This window comes from Oryctolagus cuniculus, chromosome 1 (genome assembly GCF_051225735.1).
Source record: "Oryctolagus cuniculus isolate XC-2025 breed Fujian yellow rabbit chromosome 1, ASM5122573v1, whole genome shotgun sequence".
Taxonomy (NCBI): domain Eukaryota; kingdom Metazoa; phylum Chordata; class Mammalia; order Lagomorpha; family Leporidae; genus Oryctolagus; species Oryctolagus cuniculus.
In genome coordinates this window covers 111,610,075-111,630,709 of record NC_142867.1, presented here as the reverse complement: position 1 = coordinate 111,630,709, position 20,635 = coordinate 111,610,075, and the positions used below count along the sequence as shown (strand labels likewise).

The window sequence follows — 20,635 nt, the reverse complement described above, 5'->3', positions numbered from 1 at the left end:
ACCCCTCTCCTTACTTAGGTCTCACTTGTCTCACTGCCCTGTTTTAACTCTCAACATACATACAGGCACTCTATACATTTTGTTAGTTGGATCTACGTATTTTTGTTGGGAGAGGTAGTGACAGTGACACACTGGCTTTAAGTGTCAAATTTCTTCAGGTAGGTCTTTCTTCAGCAATCGGAAGCTTAGCCGTTCCTGTGGCTGTGTTCAGCTTTATACTTGAGAACAATTCCTCTCAGTATGATGCCTGCTGAAGTCTTTCTCCTTCATAGTCCATTATCTCCCTTCTCTGTGGGCTATGAAGATGCTCAGGGCATGGTCTAGGTGGACAAAGGTACTCTCAAGTTTTATTCTACTGGGCTCACAGGAACATTGCTCAACTCAGATTTCTAAACCCATAACTTGCTAAGGACATATGACACACACACACACTTGGAGTTCCAGTGGGCCTTTATTGAGATAAAGGAACAAAAATCCAGATTTTACCACTCATATTTTCTGAACCTTGTAACCTCAGTAGACTCTGGTCCATAAATGTGTACATACAACATAACACATCCCAACAAAAACAGAGACCCACTGGAACATTTGCCAATTAACAGAAAGCCAATTTTCCCTTTCCCCAAATGTTTTCTAAGTTTTGAGTTCCCACTGCTCATTTCTCAGTGGAAGTGGTCCCTTGTGGCTAGGGACGTTAGAATTTTCTCCCATTTTTACCAAACAAAAATAATAGTTTCAAGTTTCAAAACAGGGAAGTCACTTTGTTTTCTCCAGGCACCCCTCCCCAAACCATTGGTTAAAATACAGCAGCCTGCATCTTAATAACCCAGCCCTACCCCCGCCCTTGCCTTACCCAGCGCTGTCTACTGGAGAATTTAAATACACTTCTGTTGGAATCTGTCAGTGGAGGGGCAGAGTCCAGGTGCCAGGCTAGCTCCCTCTGACCTCATGAACTGTTATAACCTTTGGACACTTAACTCTTTACCCCAAAGATGAGTTATTAGATCAGAGGAGAGATTTTTCTTTGGGAGTTTTAAAAAACTATCTTTAGGGATATAAAGAACTATAAGCTCACCAAAGTCCACTTAAGTTTACCAAAAAGCTGACTCACTTCAGCTCCCACCAGGCCAATAATTTTGTTTGACAAAAGTATTTGGCAAGAAAATGATTCCACAATAACAATTTTAAAGATACATAGAACGTTGAAAAAAAAATAGCAAATTAAAATAACATGGCTTAATTCCCAAGAACTTATTTCATCTTTTTGTTACTCATCTAGCAGGTCAGGAGTGTGGCTAAAGGCAGTTTCTGATGAGGCTATGAGCTCCCAAAGTGTTTCTAAATCCTTAGTGCAGACACCCTCCCTGTAGGGGCATAGAACCCTCCCTCCCACCCCTATTAAAAAAAAAAATAGGAAAAGAAAAAAACTGAGGCGATCAGAATGAGATGTTTTGAATCCAACAATTTATACTAAAGGCTTTGTGCTAAGTTGTCTTGTTCTAACCACGCCTGATGATATCAAACACAAAGCAAGAGTCCAAGGAAAGATGCTCCCATCTCATTCTGAAAACATAAACTGGTGACCACCCCACCCCCCACCCCCAACTTTTTGGGCCGACCCATGTTATGATGCTGGGACCAGACTGAAAATAAGCTGTATTTAGGTTTTCCTTTCCCTTACTTCTTTCTTAGAATGAACTTGCTGCATTCCTGAGGGAAAGGCAAGAAAGCTGTTTTCCCCATCAGAACACATGGGGAGACAAAAACCAAAAACATAGGCTTGAGGCAGCATGGTGTGTAACAGTCCATAATCTATTACACAACTATACAACCAAAAGCCAAACCATGAATTGGATGCAGTTTTAGTATTAAAAATAGGGACTAGTTCTCACTCAAATGAACCACACTGGAAAAATATAACCATTACTGAAAACAAACAAAAACAATATTGGAAACAATCTGAAAATAATTAAAATAACAATGTTGAAGGATCCCCAAATAAAAAAATTTTAAAAAGAAAAAATAAAAAGGAAAAAGACTAGGCTTTGACCCAGTCGTTAGAGCATCTTTCCATTTAATAATTTCTATTCAAGAGTCAAGCACCAAAACTGGACAGCTGCTTCTGTAAGACTGTGTCCAATAGTGGTGTCCCAGACAGTCTAAGTGCCACTCCTCCTCAGAGGCTGTACTTCAGTAATACTTTCCATTTTAAGTCTGTGCTTTAAGAGGGACCCACAGGCACGTGGCACCAGGCATAGCAGTCAGAAGTTGGCAAAGGAGACTGCACTTCTTTTAAAAGTCACCCACATGCCCTCTAGCGAGATAAAAAAAACTGCATTTATACTGCTGTCTTGCTTTTGCTCTAATGAAATGATCCCTCTTATCTCGCCAGAGGTGGGGGAGAACGAGAGCTGCATCAGTACAGGGGCAAGATTTTTTGGTCAAAAGTTAACACCTTTTCAATCCCCTCCCACATCCCTTCCTGGGAACAGGTTAGCTCCTTAATTAGGGTTTGCATTTAGTAACCAGTGTTGACTGGATAGACAGTGAGTGACTTGGAGCTTGCTCTTTTTTGGGTTTGTACTGTGCAGCTCTTGCTACAGTTGTTACAGAGTTAGGGCTATGTCTGATCAGGAGGCATCTGCAGGATTTTTATCCCCAGGGAATTTCTGGATGAATCACAAAATAGTCTCTTAGAATTAGGCAGAGTTTAAAAAAAAAAAGCAACCTCAAATAATTGATTTCTTTATCCAGATGTGTTAAGCATGAAGGCATATGCAGGACTTATCTTGCAATATTATTGTTAAGGTTTTGAAAAATAGAATATGGAAATTAATTTTGTTTTTTTGCTTTTCTCCCCCCAGATGCCTCCTGATTGACCTAGTACACTGGGTTAAAGGGAATTAAAAACATTTAAAAAAAAAAGTTCACTGGTTTTGATTCATCTCACTCCTTTTGCCTGGAGATCAGGCCAAACATCAAGCATGTTGGGAGGGGCACAATTTAAAGCAACACTATTGACTGTAAAGCATCTGCCAGCAATTTACAATGCAAAATGACAGGACAATTCTTGTCACAGCGCAAGATGGCAAGCAGCTTTCTGTTGCGTGGAAGTTAACAGCTCTCAGGGGTTGCCCATTCCTGCAAGTTTATGGATTAAGGTGGGCAGAGGGCAACACATTTACACACTTGAGGAGATGATCCATTGAAAATAAAGCTCCTGAACTGCTAACATTACCAAAGCTGGTACTGGCTACTACTCAGAAATGCAAATCCATGCTTTGTACATATATGATTCAAGGACACTGCCACCCCACAGAATTCCCACACTGCAAAATGATTCATCTTTGCCCCTTTCACAGAGTCTGAGCTTCCCCTCAAAATTCTAAAGAGAAAAGAAGCAAAATCAGAGAGCTTCTCAAAAAATCATCTTGAATTATAGATTTTTGAAGCTTCCTTGCTCTCTCTGATAAGCCTGCTAAAAAGGTACCAGATGAGGCAGTGTGGCATCACAGAGTGCATCCCAGACTTACGGGCCCCTCTTCTAACACAGGGTCCCATTGATGCCTGCTTTCTATATTAAGAGGCCAAGAACTTATTAGAATTTAGTGTTGCGGAAAACTGAGCCCCTCTCATCTTTAGCTGCTCCCATAATCACTCTAATCCCCTTAATCCCAGCAACCTTCATCCAGAAAAAAAATAATATATATATATGTATATATATATATATGAACCCAGAAAAAACTTATTTACAAAGTTTATACAAGTATACACACCCAATTTTCTATGGGACACGCTTTGCCACAGAGGAAAGAGGGTCAAGGCTCTGACATGTCTACACATCAAGTGCCATACTGCTAATGGAGGCGTATGTAAACCAGTCTTTAGTGTTCTGCTATAGAGCACAAAGGCTTGTCATATGGCTCCTGCAATGATTGACTGCTCTTTCCTTTGGGAGCGATGATGTTGGATCTACTCAGCCCAGAAGGTATTTTTACTTGGGATTTTTTTTTTTAAATACATGTATTTACAGCGCGGATGAACTGCAGTTGCATATCAACTCCTCCATATAAAGAAAGAAAATGGTGTTAAACATTACTAATAAGCTTCATCTTCCAGCCCTGGGCTTGAGTAGAAAGGGAAGAGAAAGATTTCAATTTGAAACCAAAATAAAAAGACGTAAATTTTAAAGTAAAAAGAAAAGTAGAAAGGAAAGAAAGAATTACTATTGTTGATTCCTTGGGCTGTGTCTAAGATGATATTCTGAATGGTCTCATAGCATAAGGCACTTCGCACAAATAAGTAATAAGCTCTTCAGGCTTAAAAAACGGATGAGTAATCAGGGAGAAGTTGAAATGCACGAGAGTCAGCTGTTGGAGAAATTTGAAATCGTAGACAAGCTTGTGTGTTCATTGAGATTCTTCTCTTTTTAGGGTTTCTCCCCTTCTCTTCTTTCTCCTCCTTCCTTGTCCCCTTTCCCCAGAAAACATTTTTTTTAAAACCAGCAGTTAGTGCAACTAATGTTCAGTCAGCACACAGTGCAAACAAGTGGAACAAAAAAGGTATATCCCTTCTTTTCAGCTTTTTTTCTCTTCGCCAGTTAAAAAAAGAAAAAAATGTCTGAGATCTTTTATGTCTTCTTCATAGTTCCAAAATAAAAGAAGATGAAAAACCCACAAAGAGAAGAGCATCCCCCCAAAAAATGATGTGTCACAGATCCAAACGAGCCTTCTGTGGTTTGTCAAAGCCTATAAAGAGGGAAAAACTAAAATCAACATTTGGGCAATCAGCACACAGCAGGATACACAGGTTTTCACAATCCTCAGCTCTACCAGTTTCTACTGAAGCCTTTACCTGTAGAATCCACTGGTTACAACTAAGGCATTTTTGTCCCGAGAAAGAATGGGAGGCTGAATGTTCATTTACAACAATTGAATCAAAGGGAAAAAACTTATTTTACATAAACTGAAATAGTCCGCCAAAGTACTAAGCAAACATTGGCTAGTTTAGCTAATGGTTTTGTGTTTGTTTATTATAATTTGCAAACTACCTTGTCAAATTAAATGAGATTTTCTTTAGGAAATATACTATTCAGTTTTTAAATTTTGAGCCTTGTTTTTTTTACATGTTTCTAATCATAGCCCAATAAATAAACAAATTTTTAAAGAAAAGATGAACGGAGAGAGTGTGCAAAAATCAAAGTGGACATTTTAAAAAGGCAGTCATCCCTCATAACCTGATTACAAATTTGGTAGTAAGGACTACAAGCATTTTTAACTGATTTTTTAATACATTCATTAGAAATTCAGAGTGCTAAAAGCAGAGGGATGACTTTGAAAAAGGAAAAAAGATGAGTGAAAAATATTCAAAATGGCTGAGAAAGATTCTTTTTTGCTTTCATTATTTTGGGAGTCTAAAATTGTCATAAGTATTGGTTCACCTATCACATTATTCAGAGGCCTGCATTGCAGGACACCATTTATAGATTCTCTAATGAGAATATAACCTCACCCAAGAGATATTTGCTATTTATTGTAATTTATGCCAACAGTGTTTCACCCTGTATTGCCATTACACATGGTGCGGTATCAAATTCCTCCTGGAAGGGAACTGCGTCAGCTAAAGATGGCCAAGCCTGGGGTTGGTGTCAGATTAAACTGCAGTTCTGAAGTCAACGTCCCCTATGAGACGATCATGCCGTTTAGACCCTCAGCTGCTCTGCTTCTGAGTTAGCTTCCTGCCACTGCAGCTGGAAAGGCATTGGCAAGTGGCTCAAGTACTTGGGATTACTCCCTTGTATTACAGGGAGACCACGATGGAGTTTCTGGGTTTAGTCTGACCTAGACCTGGCTATTGCAGCCATTTGGGAGGTGAACCAGCAGACAGGAACATTTGTCTCTCCCTCTCCCACTGTCACGCTGCCTTTCAAATAAATAAATCTTAATGGGGGAAAAACACCAGATGGATGTGCATGAGCAAGTGGAGCACATGTCTGCTTGCTGCTGACTCACCAATGGCAGGGACCCCACTGTTGACAGCACACGCTTAAGTTTTCCTTTGAGTACAGGAGATCTGAATTGTGTGGACTGGTTAGTCTTGTTTTTGGTGGTCTGTACCTTGTTTTCCTGGCTGTATCTGTGAATGATAGCCTAGCTGCTGGGTAAGAATTCTGCTGTCAGAAAACATCTTAATTTGCTGAGCTGGAATTTTAAAGCCTATCTTTGGTATCTCCCTTTGCTGCAGACTCTGATGGCAGCACACTTCCCCTCTGAGGTTCTGTCAGGTACTCACATGCTTGTTAAGGTTTCTCGTCTTCTACAGGCTCGCTGTGGTATTCTGCCACATATAGGCTCTTGTCAATGTTGCTTGGGATAGGTTTAATTTCTGTTCCCAGCTGCTCCTCAATACTTTTCAGATTGAAACGATCATCATATGTGATCAAATTGATGGCTAAGCCAAGATGACCAAAGCGACCTAACCAAAAAAAAAAAAAAAAAAAAGTTTAAATTCATTTTTTTTCTCTCAACAAAGTTCTTTTTACTGCATCTGTCCAGTGTTTACATATCACCTCTCAAGGTCTGACCAGTTCTCAACAACAAATGTACATACATGTGTGTCTCTGTGTGTATACACCAATGCACAGGAAAGGCCAACAGGAGCCTAATGCCTCTTTCAAACACTGGGGGAACTAGCAGAAAAAGGCAAGGCTCCCTAATGTCCACTGTTACATTTCTGTTCTGAATAAATTCATTTTTAAAAACTAAGTATAAAAATTAATGTGTATATGTGCCAGTCTATAATGTGGCCAAAAAAAAAAAAAAAAAAAACAACAAACCAAAACCATACAAGACTAATTTATGTTCAGTGCCATTCTGAATATGATACTTCTTATGGGTCTTATCAAATACATATTATGCTAAAACTTCAGATTTCACACTCCAAAGCAGAAGAGTGAGACCTTTACAATACCTATGTATTCAACCAAACACAGAACAAAAATATTTGGGGAAAAAATATTTTGTGTGTACTGACTATGTACAGACCTTTCCTGGTCATTATTCCTTAAACAATACAGTGGAGGGAATATATTTATAAGTATTTTACACTAGTTTAGGTATTATAAGCTAGAGGTGATTCAAAGCATATGGGAGGATATAGATAGGTTCATACAAATACTATGCCATTTTATGTTAAGACTTCAACACATACAGATTTTGAATCCACAGGGGGTCCTTGAAAACCACCCTCCATAGATACTGAAGGATGGTTACACTGTATTTTACCTTTTCAAGTAAAAAAGTAGCTGCCCATTTGAGTCAGAAGATACAGAATACAGTACAGATTATTAATGAGAAAAGAAATGTTCTCATGTGTTAATTTTATCTTAAATTAGGTATAGGGTAATTATACTTTTCTTAATATTCTAAAAATAGGAGAACTTAATTATTCTTAAACATCAAACAACTGAATTACTATTAATTCACTATTCTCATAAGTAACACACTCTACAAAGGGTGCTCAAAAAGTCTGTGGGAAAAGGCCCATTATAACACCATTTTTCCATTAAGGAACAAAATGTTCTTAGTAAATCTCAAAACATAATTTCCAGCAAGAATACTCCCTCCCTTCTTCTCACCTGATCTTCCAATACGATGAAGATAGGTCTCTGCTAGCTTTGGAAAGTCAAAGTTTATTACCACATTCACAGCTTGTATATCAATACCTCGGGTAAAAAGATCTTAAAAAAAAAAAAGAGAGAGAGAGAGAGATAGATCATGTTCATTAAGTCTTTCAACTGAAATACCTCCTGGTATCACAATTCTCTTTAACACTTTGATCTAATGTAATTCAACTTAATTAATTTCATTCAAATTCACCACCTTTCCTGATTGCAGTATCATAAGCAACTTTCTACTCACAAGTTACCTTTTCTCAGTACTGTGGACAAGTTTTAAAAAACAGTCTAAGGTAACTGTAAAAGCAAGAAGGGATTACTGCTATAAACGCAAGGGATCAGGAATAACCAGTAGTTCTCTTTAGACTATGTTCTGGTATGTAATCGGAGGTTAACAAATCTAGAGAACAGAAAAGGAAGATACAGGAAGCTGTCTGGTGTAGCAGCTAAGATGCCCAAATCCCACATCAGAGGGCCCAGGTTCCATTCCTGGCTCTGGATTCTAGATTCCCATCAGTGCAGATCCTTGGGGGCAACAGGTGATGCTCTGGCCCTTACAGACATTTGGGAGGGGTCCACCAGCCAATGGGAGCTCTCTCTCGCTTTCTCAGATAAAAATCTGAAAAGCTGAAAGTTATTTTTTTTTTGACAGGTGGGAGTTAGACAGTGAGAGAGAGAAGGAAAGGTCTTCCTTCTGTTGGATCACCCCCAAAATGGCCACTACGGCCGGCACACACTGCACCGATCTGAAGCCAGGAGCCAGGTGCTTCCTCCTGGTCTCCCATGCGGGTGCAGGGGCCCAAGCACTTGGGCCATCCTCCACTGCACTCCCGGGCCACAGCAGAGAGCTGGACTGGAAGAGGAGCAACTGGGACAGAACTGGCGCCCCAACTGGGACTAGAACGCGGAGTGCCAGTGCCGCAGGCGGAGGATTAGCCTAGTGAGCTGTGGTGCCGGCCAAGCTAAAAGTTATTCAATTAGCAGTTAACCATGCTTTGTTTAGAATTAATTCATCCTATTCTAAATGATTTGCAACAGATAAGCTAATATTCAAAATTCCCAAGGCCAGCATTGTAGCCTAGCAGGTTAAGTTGCAGCCTACAATGCTGGCATCTGATATAGGCGCCTGTTCGTGTACCAGCTGCTCCACTCCACATCCAGCTTCCTGCTAATGCACCTGGGAAAGCAGTGGAGCAAAGCCCAGATAGTTGAGCCTCCTGTACCCACAAGGGAGAAATGAAAGAAGCTACTAGCTACCAGCTCCAACCAGGCCCAGCCTAACCCACTCTGGCCAGCGCAGCCAATTGGGAGAGAACCAACAATGAGGAGTTCTCCCTCTCTCTGTAACTCTGCCTTTCAAACAAATAAATAAAACCTTTAAAAAACTCCCCTATAATTTTTCCTACTCTCACAATAATATGCTATTTCAAGCTATGAAAAAATTGTAAGCAAAAACAAAATCTTTGGAAGCTATGTACATACATGAAAGTTAAAGATTTTATTTCTGAACAACCAACAGACCAAGGAAGAAATTAAGGAGGAAATTTAGAGAAATGATGAAAACAGAAACAAAATGTACAAAACATTTGGGATACAGCAAGAGCGGTAGACTAAGAGGGACGTTTATAGCACTCAATGCCTACATCAAAAAAGCAGGAAGATTTAAAATAAACTTATCATTGTAGCTCAAGAAAGTAACAAAGCTAACCCAAAATTAATAAAAGGAAAGAAATAATACTAACAACAATAAATGACAGACTTGAAGAAATGGACAAGTTCCAAGACACAAACACCTTACCAAGACTGAATCATGGGAGCTAGTATCATGGCTTAGCAGGTTAAACCACCATGTGTGATGCCAGCATTCCTTATCACACTGTCAGTTTAATTCCTGGCTGCTCGGATTCTGATCCATCTCTCCGATAATGAGCCTGGGAAAGTAGATGATGGCCACCTACATGGGCCACCAGGAGAGTTCCTAGCTTTTGGCTCTGACTTGGCCTACCCCTGTCTGTTGCAGCCATCTGCAGGAGTGAACCAGTGATGGATGGATCTCTCTTTCTATACCTTTCAAAATAAATATTCCTCAAGGAGCGCGGGGCAAAAAAGATTGAATCATGAAGTAGCAGAACATCTAAAAGACTACTAATGTTGCAGTAGCAAGACTGAATCAGTAATAAGTGTATCATAAATGAAAAGTCTAGGATCAGTTGGCTTCACGGCTGAATTCTACACACTCTTGAAGAATTAACAGCAATGTTCCTTTTGAATTATTCCAAAAGAAGGATTTTTTTCCAAACTTATTCTGAGGCCAGCATTATCTTGATACCAAAATCACACAAAGACACAACAGAAAAAGTTGCAGTCTGATATCCTTGATGAAAATATGAAAGAAAAGTCCTCAAAACCATATTGGTGGGGCCGGCACTGTGGCTTAGAGGGTTAAAGCTGCTGCCTATGGTGCTGGCATCCCACAGTGGGGCCAATTTAAGTCCTGGCTGCTCCACTTCTAATCCAGTTTCCTGCTAATGGCCTGGGAAAGCAGTAGAAGATGGGCCAAGTCCCTGGGCCCCTGTACCAATGTGGGAGACCCAGAGGAAGCTCCTGGCTTTGGCCTGGCCAGCCCTGGTCACTGAAGCCATTTGGGGAATTAACAAGTAGATAGAAGATCTCTGTCTCTCCTTTTCTGTGTAACTATATCTTTCAAATAAATAATTTTTTTTTATTTTTTAAAGACTTACTTACTTTATTTTTTTTTTCACAGGCAGAGTGGACAGTGAGAGAGACAGAGAGACAGAGAGAAAAGTCTTCCTTTGCCGTTGGTTCACCCTCCAACAGCCACCGCGGCTGGCGAGCTGCGGCTGGCGCATTGCGCTGATCCGAAACCAGGAGCCAGGTACTTTTCCAGGTCTCCCATGCGAGTGCAGGGCCCAAGGACTTGGGCCATCCTCCACTGCACTCCCGGGCCATAGCAGAGAGCTAGCCTGGAAGAGGGGCAACCGGGACAGAATCCGGCGCCCCGACCAGGACTAGAACCCGGTGTGCCGGCGCCGCAAGGCGGAGGATTAGCCTGTTGAGCCCCAGCGCTGGCAAGATTTATTTATTTGGAAGTCAGAGTTACACAGAGATAGGAGAGGCAGAGAGGCAGAGGCAGAGGCAGAAAGAGAGAGAGAGAGAGAGAGAGATGGAGAGGGAGAGAGGGAGAGAGGGAGAGAGGGAGAGGGGGAGAGGGGGAGAGGGAGAGAGGGAGAGAGGGAGGGAGGGAGAGAGGGAGGGAGAGAGGGAGAGAGGGAGAGAGGGAGAGAGGGAGGGAGGGGTCTTCCTTATGCTGGCACACTCCCCAACTGGCCACAATGGCTGGAGCTGCACTGATCTGAAGCCAGGAGCCAGGAGCCTCTTCCGGGTCTCCCATATGGGTGCAGGGGCCCAAGGACTTCAGCCATCTTCTACCACTTTCCCACTCCACAGCAGAGAGCTGAATCAGAAGTGGAGCAGCTAGGACCTGAACTGGCACCCATATGGGATGCCAGCACTGCAGCAGGCAGCTTTACCTGCTATGCCACTGTGCTGGCCCCTCAAACCAAACCCAACAATGAATTAAAATGATCTGGGATTCATCCCAGAGATACATGAATGGTTCAACATATGCAAATCAATCAACATGATATACCACACATACACAGAATGAAGGACAAAAATCGTATGATCCTTTCAATAGTCACAGAAAAGGCATTTGCTAAAATCTGACATCACTTCATGATTAAAAATGCAGAACAAATTAAAATTAAGTGTAAGTAACACACCTAAACATAATAAAAGCCATACATGACAAGCCAATAGCCAGCATCATACTGAATGGTGAAATCTCTCTCTTCAGATCTGAACAAGACAAGGATGTCCACTTTTCTCACTTTTATTCAAGTAATAAAAACTGGAAGTACTAGCCAGAGCAATTAGAATAAAGAAGTAAAGGGGTTCAAATTGGAAAGGAAAAATCAAATTGTCACCGTTTGCACATGACATGATCTTATATACGAAAAACCCTAAGACTTCATCCAAGTGCTATTAGAATAAACAAGTTTAGCAAAGTTGCAGGATGCAAAGTCAGTGTACAAAAATCAGCAGCCTGTTATATACCAATAGCAAGTTGCCTGAAAAAGAAATCAAAGTAATCTTATTTCTAATACCTACCAAAAAGTTAAAATACCTAGGAATAGATTTAACCAGAGAGATGAGAGATCTCTACAATGACAACTACAGATCATTGATGAATACAACTAAAGAGGATACAAAGAAATGGAAAGACATCCTGTGTTCACGGACTGGGAATAATCATCACCAATCCCATACTAATCAAAGCAATTTACAGATTCAGTGCAATCCCTATCAAAATTCCAATGGCATTTTCCGCAGATCTAAAAGAACTACAAAAGACCCTGAACAACCATAGCAATTTTGAACAAAATGAACAAGACAGAAAACATTACATTACTTGACCTTAAAATACATTAAGAGGAATAGGGGTCACCTGGGACCCCTGTATCTCATATCCAAGTGCCTGGGATGGACTCACACCCCCAATTCCCATCCAACTTCCTGCTACTGGGCCTGGGAAGCAGCAGATGATAGCCCACGTACTTGGATTCTTACCACCCACACAAGAGATCCACAAGGAGTTCCTGGCTCCTGGATTCAGTCTGGCACAGCCCTAGCTGGGGCAGGGGCAGGTGTTTGGGGAGTGAAACATCAGGTAGAAGATCTGTCTGACTCTAATATTCTGCCTTTCAAATAAATACATTTTAAAATAAACACGAGTAAAATATTATAAAGCTATACATTTAAAAAGCATGGTATTGGTATAAATATAGATACACAGACCAATGGAACAGAGATCCTAAAAGCAAAACTACGCATCTACACAGCCAACTAATCTTTGACCAAGGTGCTAAGAACATGTACTGAAAAAAGGCAGCCTTTCTAATAAATGTTGTTCAGAAAACTGGATATTCACTTGCTTAAGAATGAAGCTAGGGGGCCAGCACTGTGAGCCCTGGCCTAAAGTGCTGGCATCCTGTACGGGCACCAGTTCTAGTCCCAACTGCTCCTTTTCTGATCCAGCTCTCTGCTTTGGCCTGGGAAGGCTAGTGGAGGATGGCCCAAGTCCTTGGGCTCCTGTACCCACGTAGGAGATCCAGGGAGGCTCTTGGCTCCTGACTTTGGATTGGCTCAGCTCTGGCCGTTGCGGCCATCTGGGGAGTGAACCAGTGGATGGAAGACCTCTCTCTGTCCCGACCTTTCTCTGTAACTCTTTCAAATAAATAAAATAAAAATCTTTAAAAAAAAATAAAGAATGAAGCTAGACCCCTCCTACCATGTACAAAAATCAGCTTAAAAATGGATTAAAGACATAAAAGTGGGGCTGGCATTGTTGTGCATTGCCACCTGTGACACCTGCATCCAAGTGGAGTCCTGGCTACTCCACTTCTGATTCAGCTCCCTGCACCTGGGAAAGCAGCAGGGGCCCCTGCCACCCACATGGGAGAGCTGGGCAGAGCTCTAGGCTCCTAGCTTCAGACTGGCCCTGTCTCAGCCAACTGGGGAGTGAATCAGCAAATGGAAATCTAACTCTGCCTTTCAAATACATAAAATGAATCTTAAAAAAAAAAAAAAAAAGACTAGGGGCCAGCACTGTGGTGTAGTAGGTGAGGCCGCTGCTGCCGCCTACTGTGCCAGCATCCCATATTGGTGCAGGTTCTAGTCCTGGCTGCTCCACTTCCAATCCAGCTCCCTGCTAGAGTGCCTGGGAAAGCAGTGGAGGATGGTCCAAGTGCTTGGGCCCCCGCACCCACGTGGAAGACCTGGAAGAAGCTCCTGGTTCTTGATCAGCCCAGATCTGGCTGTTGTGGCCATTTGCAGAGTGAACCAGTGGATTGATATCTTTTTCTGTCTCTCCTTTTGTGTGGCTCTTTCAAATAAGTAAATAAATTTTAAAAAATCTAAATCTAAGATACAAAAATTTGAAGTTACTAGAAGAAAACAGGGAAAAGACTTTAGGAAATAAGAACAAATTCGACTTTTGTCCAATTTTTTAATTTTGACAAATTAAAAAAGCTTCTGCACAGAAATGGAAAACAAACATGTGAAGAGACGATCTACAGGGGAAAATATTTCAAGTCCCAGCTGCTCCACTTCCAACCCAGCTCCTGTTGGTGGCCCAAGTACAACAGGCCCCTGCACCCATGTGGGAGACCCAGAAGCAGCTCCCTGGCTTCAGATCAGCCCAGCTCTGTGTCTGTTCCAGCCATCTGGGGAGCGAACCAGGGGCTGGAAGACCTCTGTCTCTCCCTCTGTCTGCTACACGGCTTCTCAAATACATAATAAATCGTAAAAAAAAAAAAAAAAGCCCAGCACTGAGACTCGAGTCCCATCACTCCACTTCTGATCCAGCTCCCTGGTAATGCTCTTGGGAAAGCAGAAGATGGCTCAAGTCCCTGGGTCCTGATACCCATGTACCCACGTGGGAGACCCAGAGGAAGCTCCTGGATCCTGGCTTTGGCCTGGAACAGCGCTACCTGTTGTGGCCATTTGGGGAGTAAACTAGCAGATGGAAGATCTCTTTCTCTCCTTTCTCTACCTTTCAGATAAATAAATCTTTTACAAAAATAAAAAGACTGGCTATTAGCAAAGAGTCAGAAATTAAATGCTAACAAGGATGTGGAGAAACAGAACCCTTGTACGATTTGTGAGGATGTAAATTACTACAGCCATTGTTGAAAACAGTATGGAAGTTCCTCAAAAAACAAAAAATAGAACTACCATTATGATCTAGCAATCCCCATTACTGGGTATATATCTAAAAGAAATTGAAATCTGTCATAAAGATAGCTAAATCTCTATATTTACTGCAGCACCATTCACAACTGCCAAGAAACAGATGCAACCTAAGTATCCAACCAGTGATAAGTGGATAAACAACATGTGGGGCAAGCCTGTGTGCAGCAGTTATGACATCACAGGATGTGTCAGCCACCTGCGCCAGAGTGCCTATATTTGAGCTCTGGAGTCAATTCCAATTCTAGCTTCCTGCTAATGAGCACCTTGGAAGGCAAAAGGTGATGATGGCTTTAGTACATGGGCTGCTGTCAATCTTGTGGGGGACCCAGACTCCTGGCTTAGGTTTGACCCAAAGGCATTTGGGAAGTGAACAGGAATATAGCAGAAAGCTCTAAGAAATAAATTTTTTATAAATGTTTAATGTTTATAAATGTGTTTAATGCTTGAAGAAATATATATATACACACACACGTTAAAGATCATTTATTTTCAAAGTCAGAGACAGAAAGGAGACAGATACATTTGCTCTGACTGGTAAATGTATGTTTAACAATGTATATGCACTGAAACGCATGGTACCCCATAAATACATATAAATATTTAAAAATCCACTTGATTTGTATTACCATTGGAGGGGGGAGGGTGATGGAATTAAACTAAACCATATAAATGTACAACCCTCATCAGGAATAAGTTCTTTTTCTTAAAAAATAAAAAATGTTAGTTTTGTAACAGGGAATGTCTGATGAAAAACAGACCTTCTGTTTGCCTACAAATTCTGAATTTGCCTAACAAATAAAACATTTCACTGATGAACTATTTCTTCTTCTAGATTATAGGCTTCTTGCTACAAGGAAATATACATATAATAAAAATATATAAGATACATGTATATATAGTTATTTTATCACAATTTGAAACATGAGGGTCTTCGAAAATTCCATGGAAAATGCGTATTATGAAAAAACTGCAAATCGCAAAATTTCTTTGCACTAAGTTACCATTTAATTCCATCTTCCATAAACTTTTTAAAAGTACCCCCATAGATATACACACACACACACACACACACACACACAGAGACATACCCATGTGTGCACACATAGCTCATACCATAAACACACATTTTAAAAACTGGTGGTAAGGTCAGCGCTGTGGCACAGTGGGTAAAGCTGCCACCTGCAGTGCCGGCATCCCATATGGGCACTAGTTCTAGTCCCGGCTGCTCCACTTGTGATCCAGCTCCCTGCTAATGTGCTTGGAAAGCAGCGTAAGATGGCCCAAGCACTTGGGCCCCTGCACCTATGTGGGAGAAGAAGCTCTAGCCTCCTAGCTTTGGATAGGCCCAGCTCTGGCCATTGCAGCCATCTGGGGAGTGAACCAGCGGATGGGAAGACCTCTCCTCTCTCTGCCTCTGCCACTCTGTAATTCTTTCAAATAAATAAATAAATAAATAAATCTTTTTTAAAAATAAAATTCTTAAAAAAATAAAAATAAAAAAATTGGTGGTGGGGCCAGTGTTGTGATGTAGTGGTTAAAGCTGCCACCTGCAATGCCAGCATCCCACATGAGTCCCAGTTCGTATCCTAGCTTCAACTTCCAACCCAGCTTTCTGCTAATCATCTGGAAAAAGCAGAAGATGGTCCAAGGGTTTGGGCTGCTGCCACCCATGTGGGAGATCCAGATAAAGCTCCTGGTTCCTCTACTGCTTTCCCAGGCCATAGCAGAGAGCTGGATCAGAAATGATCAGCTGGGATTCGAACTGGTGCCTGTTTGAGATGCCGGCACTGCAGGTGGTAGCTTTACCTGCTATACCACAGAGCCAGCCCCACAAATAAATCTTAAAAAAATAAAAATGACAGATAAACCACAACAGAAGTAGGGAGAAAAATATGTGCGAAAACAACACAAAATACATACCAGTGCAAACAAGATTGCGGCATAAGCCATTTCGGAAATCATGAAATACACGATTTCTATGTTCCTAGGAGAAAAGCAACAGGTTCTGTTTGATTAAAATTCATACACAGCCCCAAACTGTAATAATTTCTCCTTTATACCTTTATATATTTTATATTTATATAAAAATTTATATTCAAGGATATATATATATCTCCTTTATATATTTTCTTTATACCCAAAATGTTTATACAAATGATCCCATGATGTTAAGCTTTCAAAAGCAAATGTGAACTGATTCTTATGTTGAGTTTATAGAAATTTCACAACAGTATAGTTTAACATAAAAACGTCTTGCTATAGTTGTGAACTACTTGTCAAATTAAGCAAAGGAAAAAATATCAGTTTAAGCATGACACACAATAATCCCCCCTTGTCTTTAGTTTCATTTTCTGTGGTTCCAAGTTACCTATGGTCCAAAATTAATAAAGGGAAAATTTCAGAAATAAACAATTCACACTCTTTTAAGTTACATGGTATTATGAATAGTGTGATGAAATCTGCTCTCCCTTCCCCGGGATGTGAATCCCTTTGTCCAATACAGCCATCCTACGTACACTGTCTACGCCATTTAATAGAAGTTGCAGTTCTCAAATTGACCAATGCAGCATCATTGCTTGTATTCAAGTCACCATTTTGCAGTAGTGTAACACAACATCAGATGCCTATGTGATTCCCCTCATTTCATTACAAGGATGAATACAAAATATTGTGAGACATGTATCACATTCACGTAACTTCTATTACAGTATGTTGCTACAATTTTCCTATTTTATTAGTTATTGTTGGTTAATCTCTTGCTGTGCCTAATCCCTAACTTTATCATAGGGATGTAAGTACAGCAAAAACCATACCACATATATAGTTTAGTATCATCCAGTTAGAGGCATCCACTGTAGGGTGGGGCAGGGGTCTTAGAAAGTACCCTTGGGGCCAGCACTGTGGTATAGCGGATTAAGCCACTACCTACAACACTAGCATCCTGTATGCGCACCAATTTACATCTCAGCTGCTCAACTTCCAATCTAGTTCCCTGTTAAAGCAGTGGAAGATAGCCTAAGCCTCTGGGCACCTGCACCCATGTAGGAAACCTGGATGAAGCTTCTGGTTCCTGGCCTCAGCCTGGCCCAGTCCCAACTGTTCTGACCATTTGGAAAATGAACCAGCAGATGGATGATCTCTGTGTGTGTGTGTGTGTGTGTGTGTATCTCCCTCTAACTCTGGCTTTCAAACATGATAAATAAATTAAAAAAAAAAAAAAGTATGCCCCACAGAGGTGTAGTGCAGTGGTTGAGACACTCACATCCCATATCATAGTATCTGGGTTAGAGTCCTGCCTCCACTTCCACTTCCAGCTTCCTGATAATGCACACCTGAAAGGCAGCAGGTGACGGCTCAAGTACTTGGATGTCCGCCATCCACATGGGAAACTCAGACTAAGTTCCTGGCACCTGGCTCAGCCTGGCCCAGCTTAGCCTGTTAATGGCATTTGGGGAGTAAAACAGTGGATGGGACATCTCTTTCAAATAAATAAAAACAAATGGATTTTTTTAAATTAAGTATCCCCACAGATAAGGTGTAATTAACAATCTGGAGCAGTGCTGTCCAACAGAACTTTCTGTAATAAAGGGAATGTTCTAGCTGTACTTTCCAATAAAGCAGCCACAAAATATATTCATGTTCCTTCATTTTAACTAATTTAAATGGCCAGACAGTGATTATACTCAACAGTGCAAATCGAGATGTATGACAGCTTACAAAGTACTTACTCATGCATTATTTCAATCTAACAACCTTATGAAGTATGAATATGTACTATTACAAAACTGAACATCAGAGAGTTACTTTAGAAGGGCTCTTTGGCTAATAAGGGATACTTAGAGCATTTAGAGAAGCATTAAAACAAAATAATGAAATGCTTAGAAAGTTCTTTTTGTTCAATCTGTATAAATTCTAGTTTTATACTCACCTGCCTCATTTTAGCATGAATATAGAAGCAAGAATAACCCAGTTGAGAAATCTTCTTGGCTAGCAATTCAACTCTCTGAGAGGAATTACAGAAAATGATTGACTGGTTTATCTGAAGCTACAGGGATGAAAAGGAAAAACAAAAATCTTAAGTTGGTTTGCCAAGTTTTGAAAATACTGATTAGTAAAAAAGAAATGTTAATAACATGGTCTAAAATTCAGAATCTCAAAATACAAGAGACAGAAGTTGTAAAAATTGTAAATATGGAGCAGGCATTTAGTACAGCACTTAAGATACCACTTGGGACATCTACACCCTGTATCAGAGTGCCTGGGTTAGTGTCCTAGCTCAGTTCCTCCTACCTAGCGTCCTCCTAATGTGTACTCTAAGGAGACAACAAGAGGTTTAAGTATTTGGGTCCCTCCTACCCACATGGGAGACCTGGACTGAATTCTGGACTCCCTAGCTTTGGTGTGGTCCAGCCCCAGCTATTATGGGCATTTGGTATGTGAACCAGCAGATCTGTCTCTCTGCCCTTCAAATAACATCAGAGAAAAAGGTATAAAGAAACTTTTAAGTTCTTATCCAACTTAATAGCTGCAGAAAATTTGTTTTATTATAGAACAGTGTATTTCACAAGGATCACATTAAGTGCCAATGTGCAAGATATAGCCAATTTTTATTCACACTACTCATTTTCTATAAAATCACTGCAAACACTGATTTAGAAAAAATACAATCAGTGCTATTAGGGAAACACAGTACTAGGCTTCTGATCATAACTTTTTCATTAATACAGCAGTATGTAACTTTGTTTTATACATATTTCTGTTTAAGGATGTCTCGTATTCACATGAAAACCAATACCATGATAACTCATGTTTGCAAAAAACTTACCTAACACACATTTTCTCTGCAAGGCACATCCCAACATCAATATTTTGAGACTGAGGAATACCAAGCAACACCTTAGCACTATGTGTTAAGGGTCATTTTAAACAGTGAAATAATCAACTTTTAAAAAGCATAAAAAATGGGGCACTAAACAGACTCTGAAAAGGACATCTGTTCATAGTGTGACAGCTAAAACCAGAAGGCAGTGTTGCCTGGAGCAAGTATTGTGGTAGGTGGGTTAAACTACCATTTGCAATGCCTGTATCCATGTAATAGTACCACTTTGAGTCCTGACTACTCTGTACTTCTAATCCAGCTCCTTGCTAAAATGCTAGGGAGGCAGAGGATGATGGCTCAAGTGGCTGGGTTCATGTTATCCTCGTGGGAGATCCAGATGGAATTGTTGGCTCCTGACTCCAGCAGGCCTACCCCTGGCTGTTTTAGCCATTTGGGGAGTGGAGAGTGGATGGAAGATATCTATCTCTGTCACTCTGCCTTCAAAAAAAAAAAAAAAAAAAAAAGGGCAGGGGCTGGTGGCGTAGCAGGTAAAGCCAATGCCTACAGTGCTGGCATACCATATGGTGCTGGTTTGAGTCCTGGCTGCTCCATTTCTGATCCAGCTCTCTGCTATGGCCTGAGAAAACAGTGGAAGATGGCCCAAGTCCTTGGACCCCCCGCACCCACTTGGGAGACCTGGAAGAAGCTCCTGGCTTCGGACAGGCATAGCTCTGGCCGTGGCAGCCAATTGGGGAGTGAACCAGTGGGATGGAAGACCCCCCCACCTTCTCTCTCTCTCTCTCTCTGCCTCTCCTTCTCTGTATAACTCTGACTTTCAAATAAATAAATAAGTAAAAATAAATAAAAGCAGTACTGCCATTTTAGACCTTAACTGAGAATGTGTGTTATCAACTGACTCAATTTTTTTGCCACATTGTAAATATCCACAAACAATTGTGAAAGGGCATCAAGTATTGAATTGGAAGTTATAAAAAATCTGCAAAGGGGACAGTGCTGTGGCGTAGCAGGTAAAGCCGTCGCCTTCAATGCCAGCATCCTTTATGGGTGCTGGTTCCAGTCCCCGCTGCTCCACTTCTGATCCAGCTCTCTGCTATGGCCTGGGAAAGATGATCCAAGTCCTTGGGCCCCTGCCCCCATGTATGAGACCCAGAGGAAGTTCCTGGCTCCTGGCTTCAGATCAGCACAGCTCCAGCCATTGTGGCCATTTGGGAAGTGAACCAGTGGATGGAAGACCTCTCTCTCTGGCTCTCCTTCTCTCTCTGTGTAACTCTTTCAAGTAAATAAAT

The 20,635-nt window shown here is 41.1% G+C and overlaps 1 protein-coding gene across 6 annotated transcripts in view; it reads right to left on the bottom strand.

Moving 5' to 3' along the window:
- Positions 1 to 432: 432 nt before the first annotated feature.
- Positions 433 to 20,635, bottom strand: part of DDX6 (DEAD-box helicase 6) — a 55,811-nt gene continuing 35,608 nt past the window's right edge. For all 6 annotated transcript variants that reach the window (XM_008250484.5, XM_051837682.3, XM_051837680.3 and 3 more), the window contains exons 10-14: positions 18,438 to 18,554; positions 16,430 to 16,493; positions 7,637 to 7,738; positions 6,292 to 6,474; positions 433 to 4,748 (exon numbers count right to left, since the gene is read on the bottom strand). In XM_008250484.5, the coding sequence (XP_008248706.1) occupies positions 6,299 to 6,474; positions 7,637 to 7,738; positions 16,430 to 16,493; positions 18,438 to 18,554 (459 nt within the window). In that variant the 3' untranslated portion in view covers positions 433 to 4,748; positions 6,292 to 6,298. The remainder of the gene's footprint in view (positions 4,749 to 6,291; positions 6,475 to 7,636; positions 7,739 to 16,429; positions 16,494 to 18,437; positions 18,555 to 20,635) is intronic.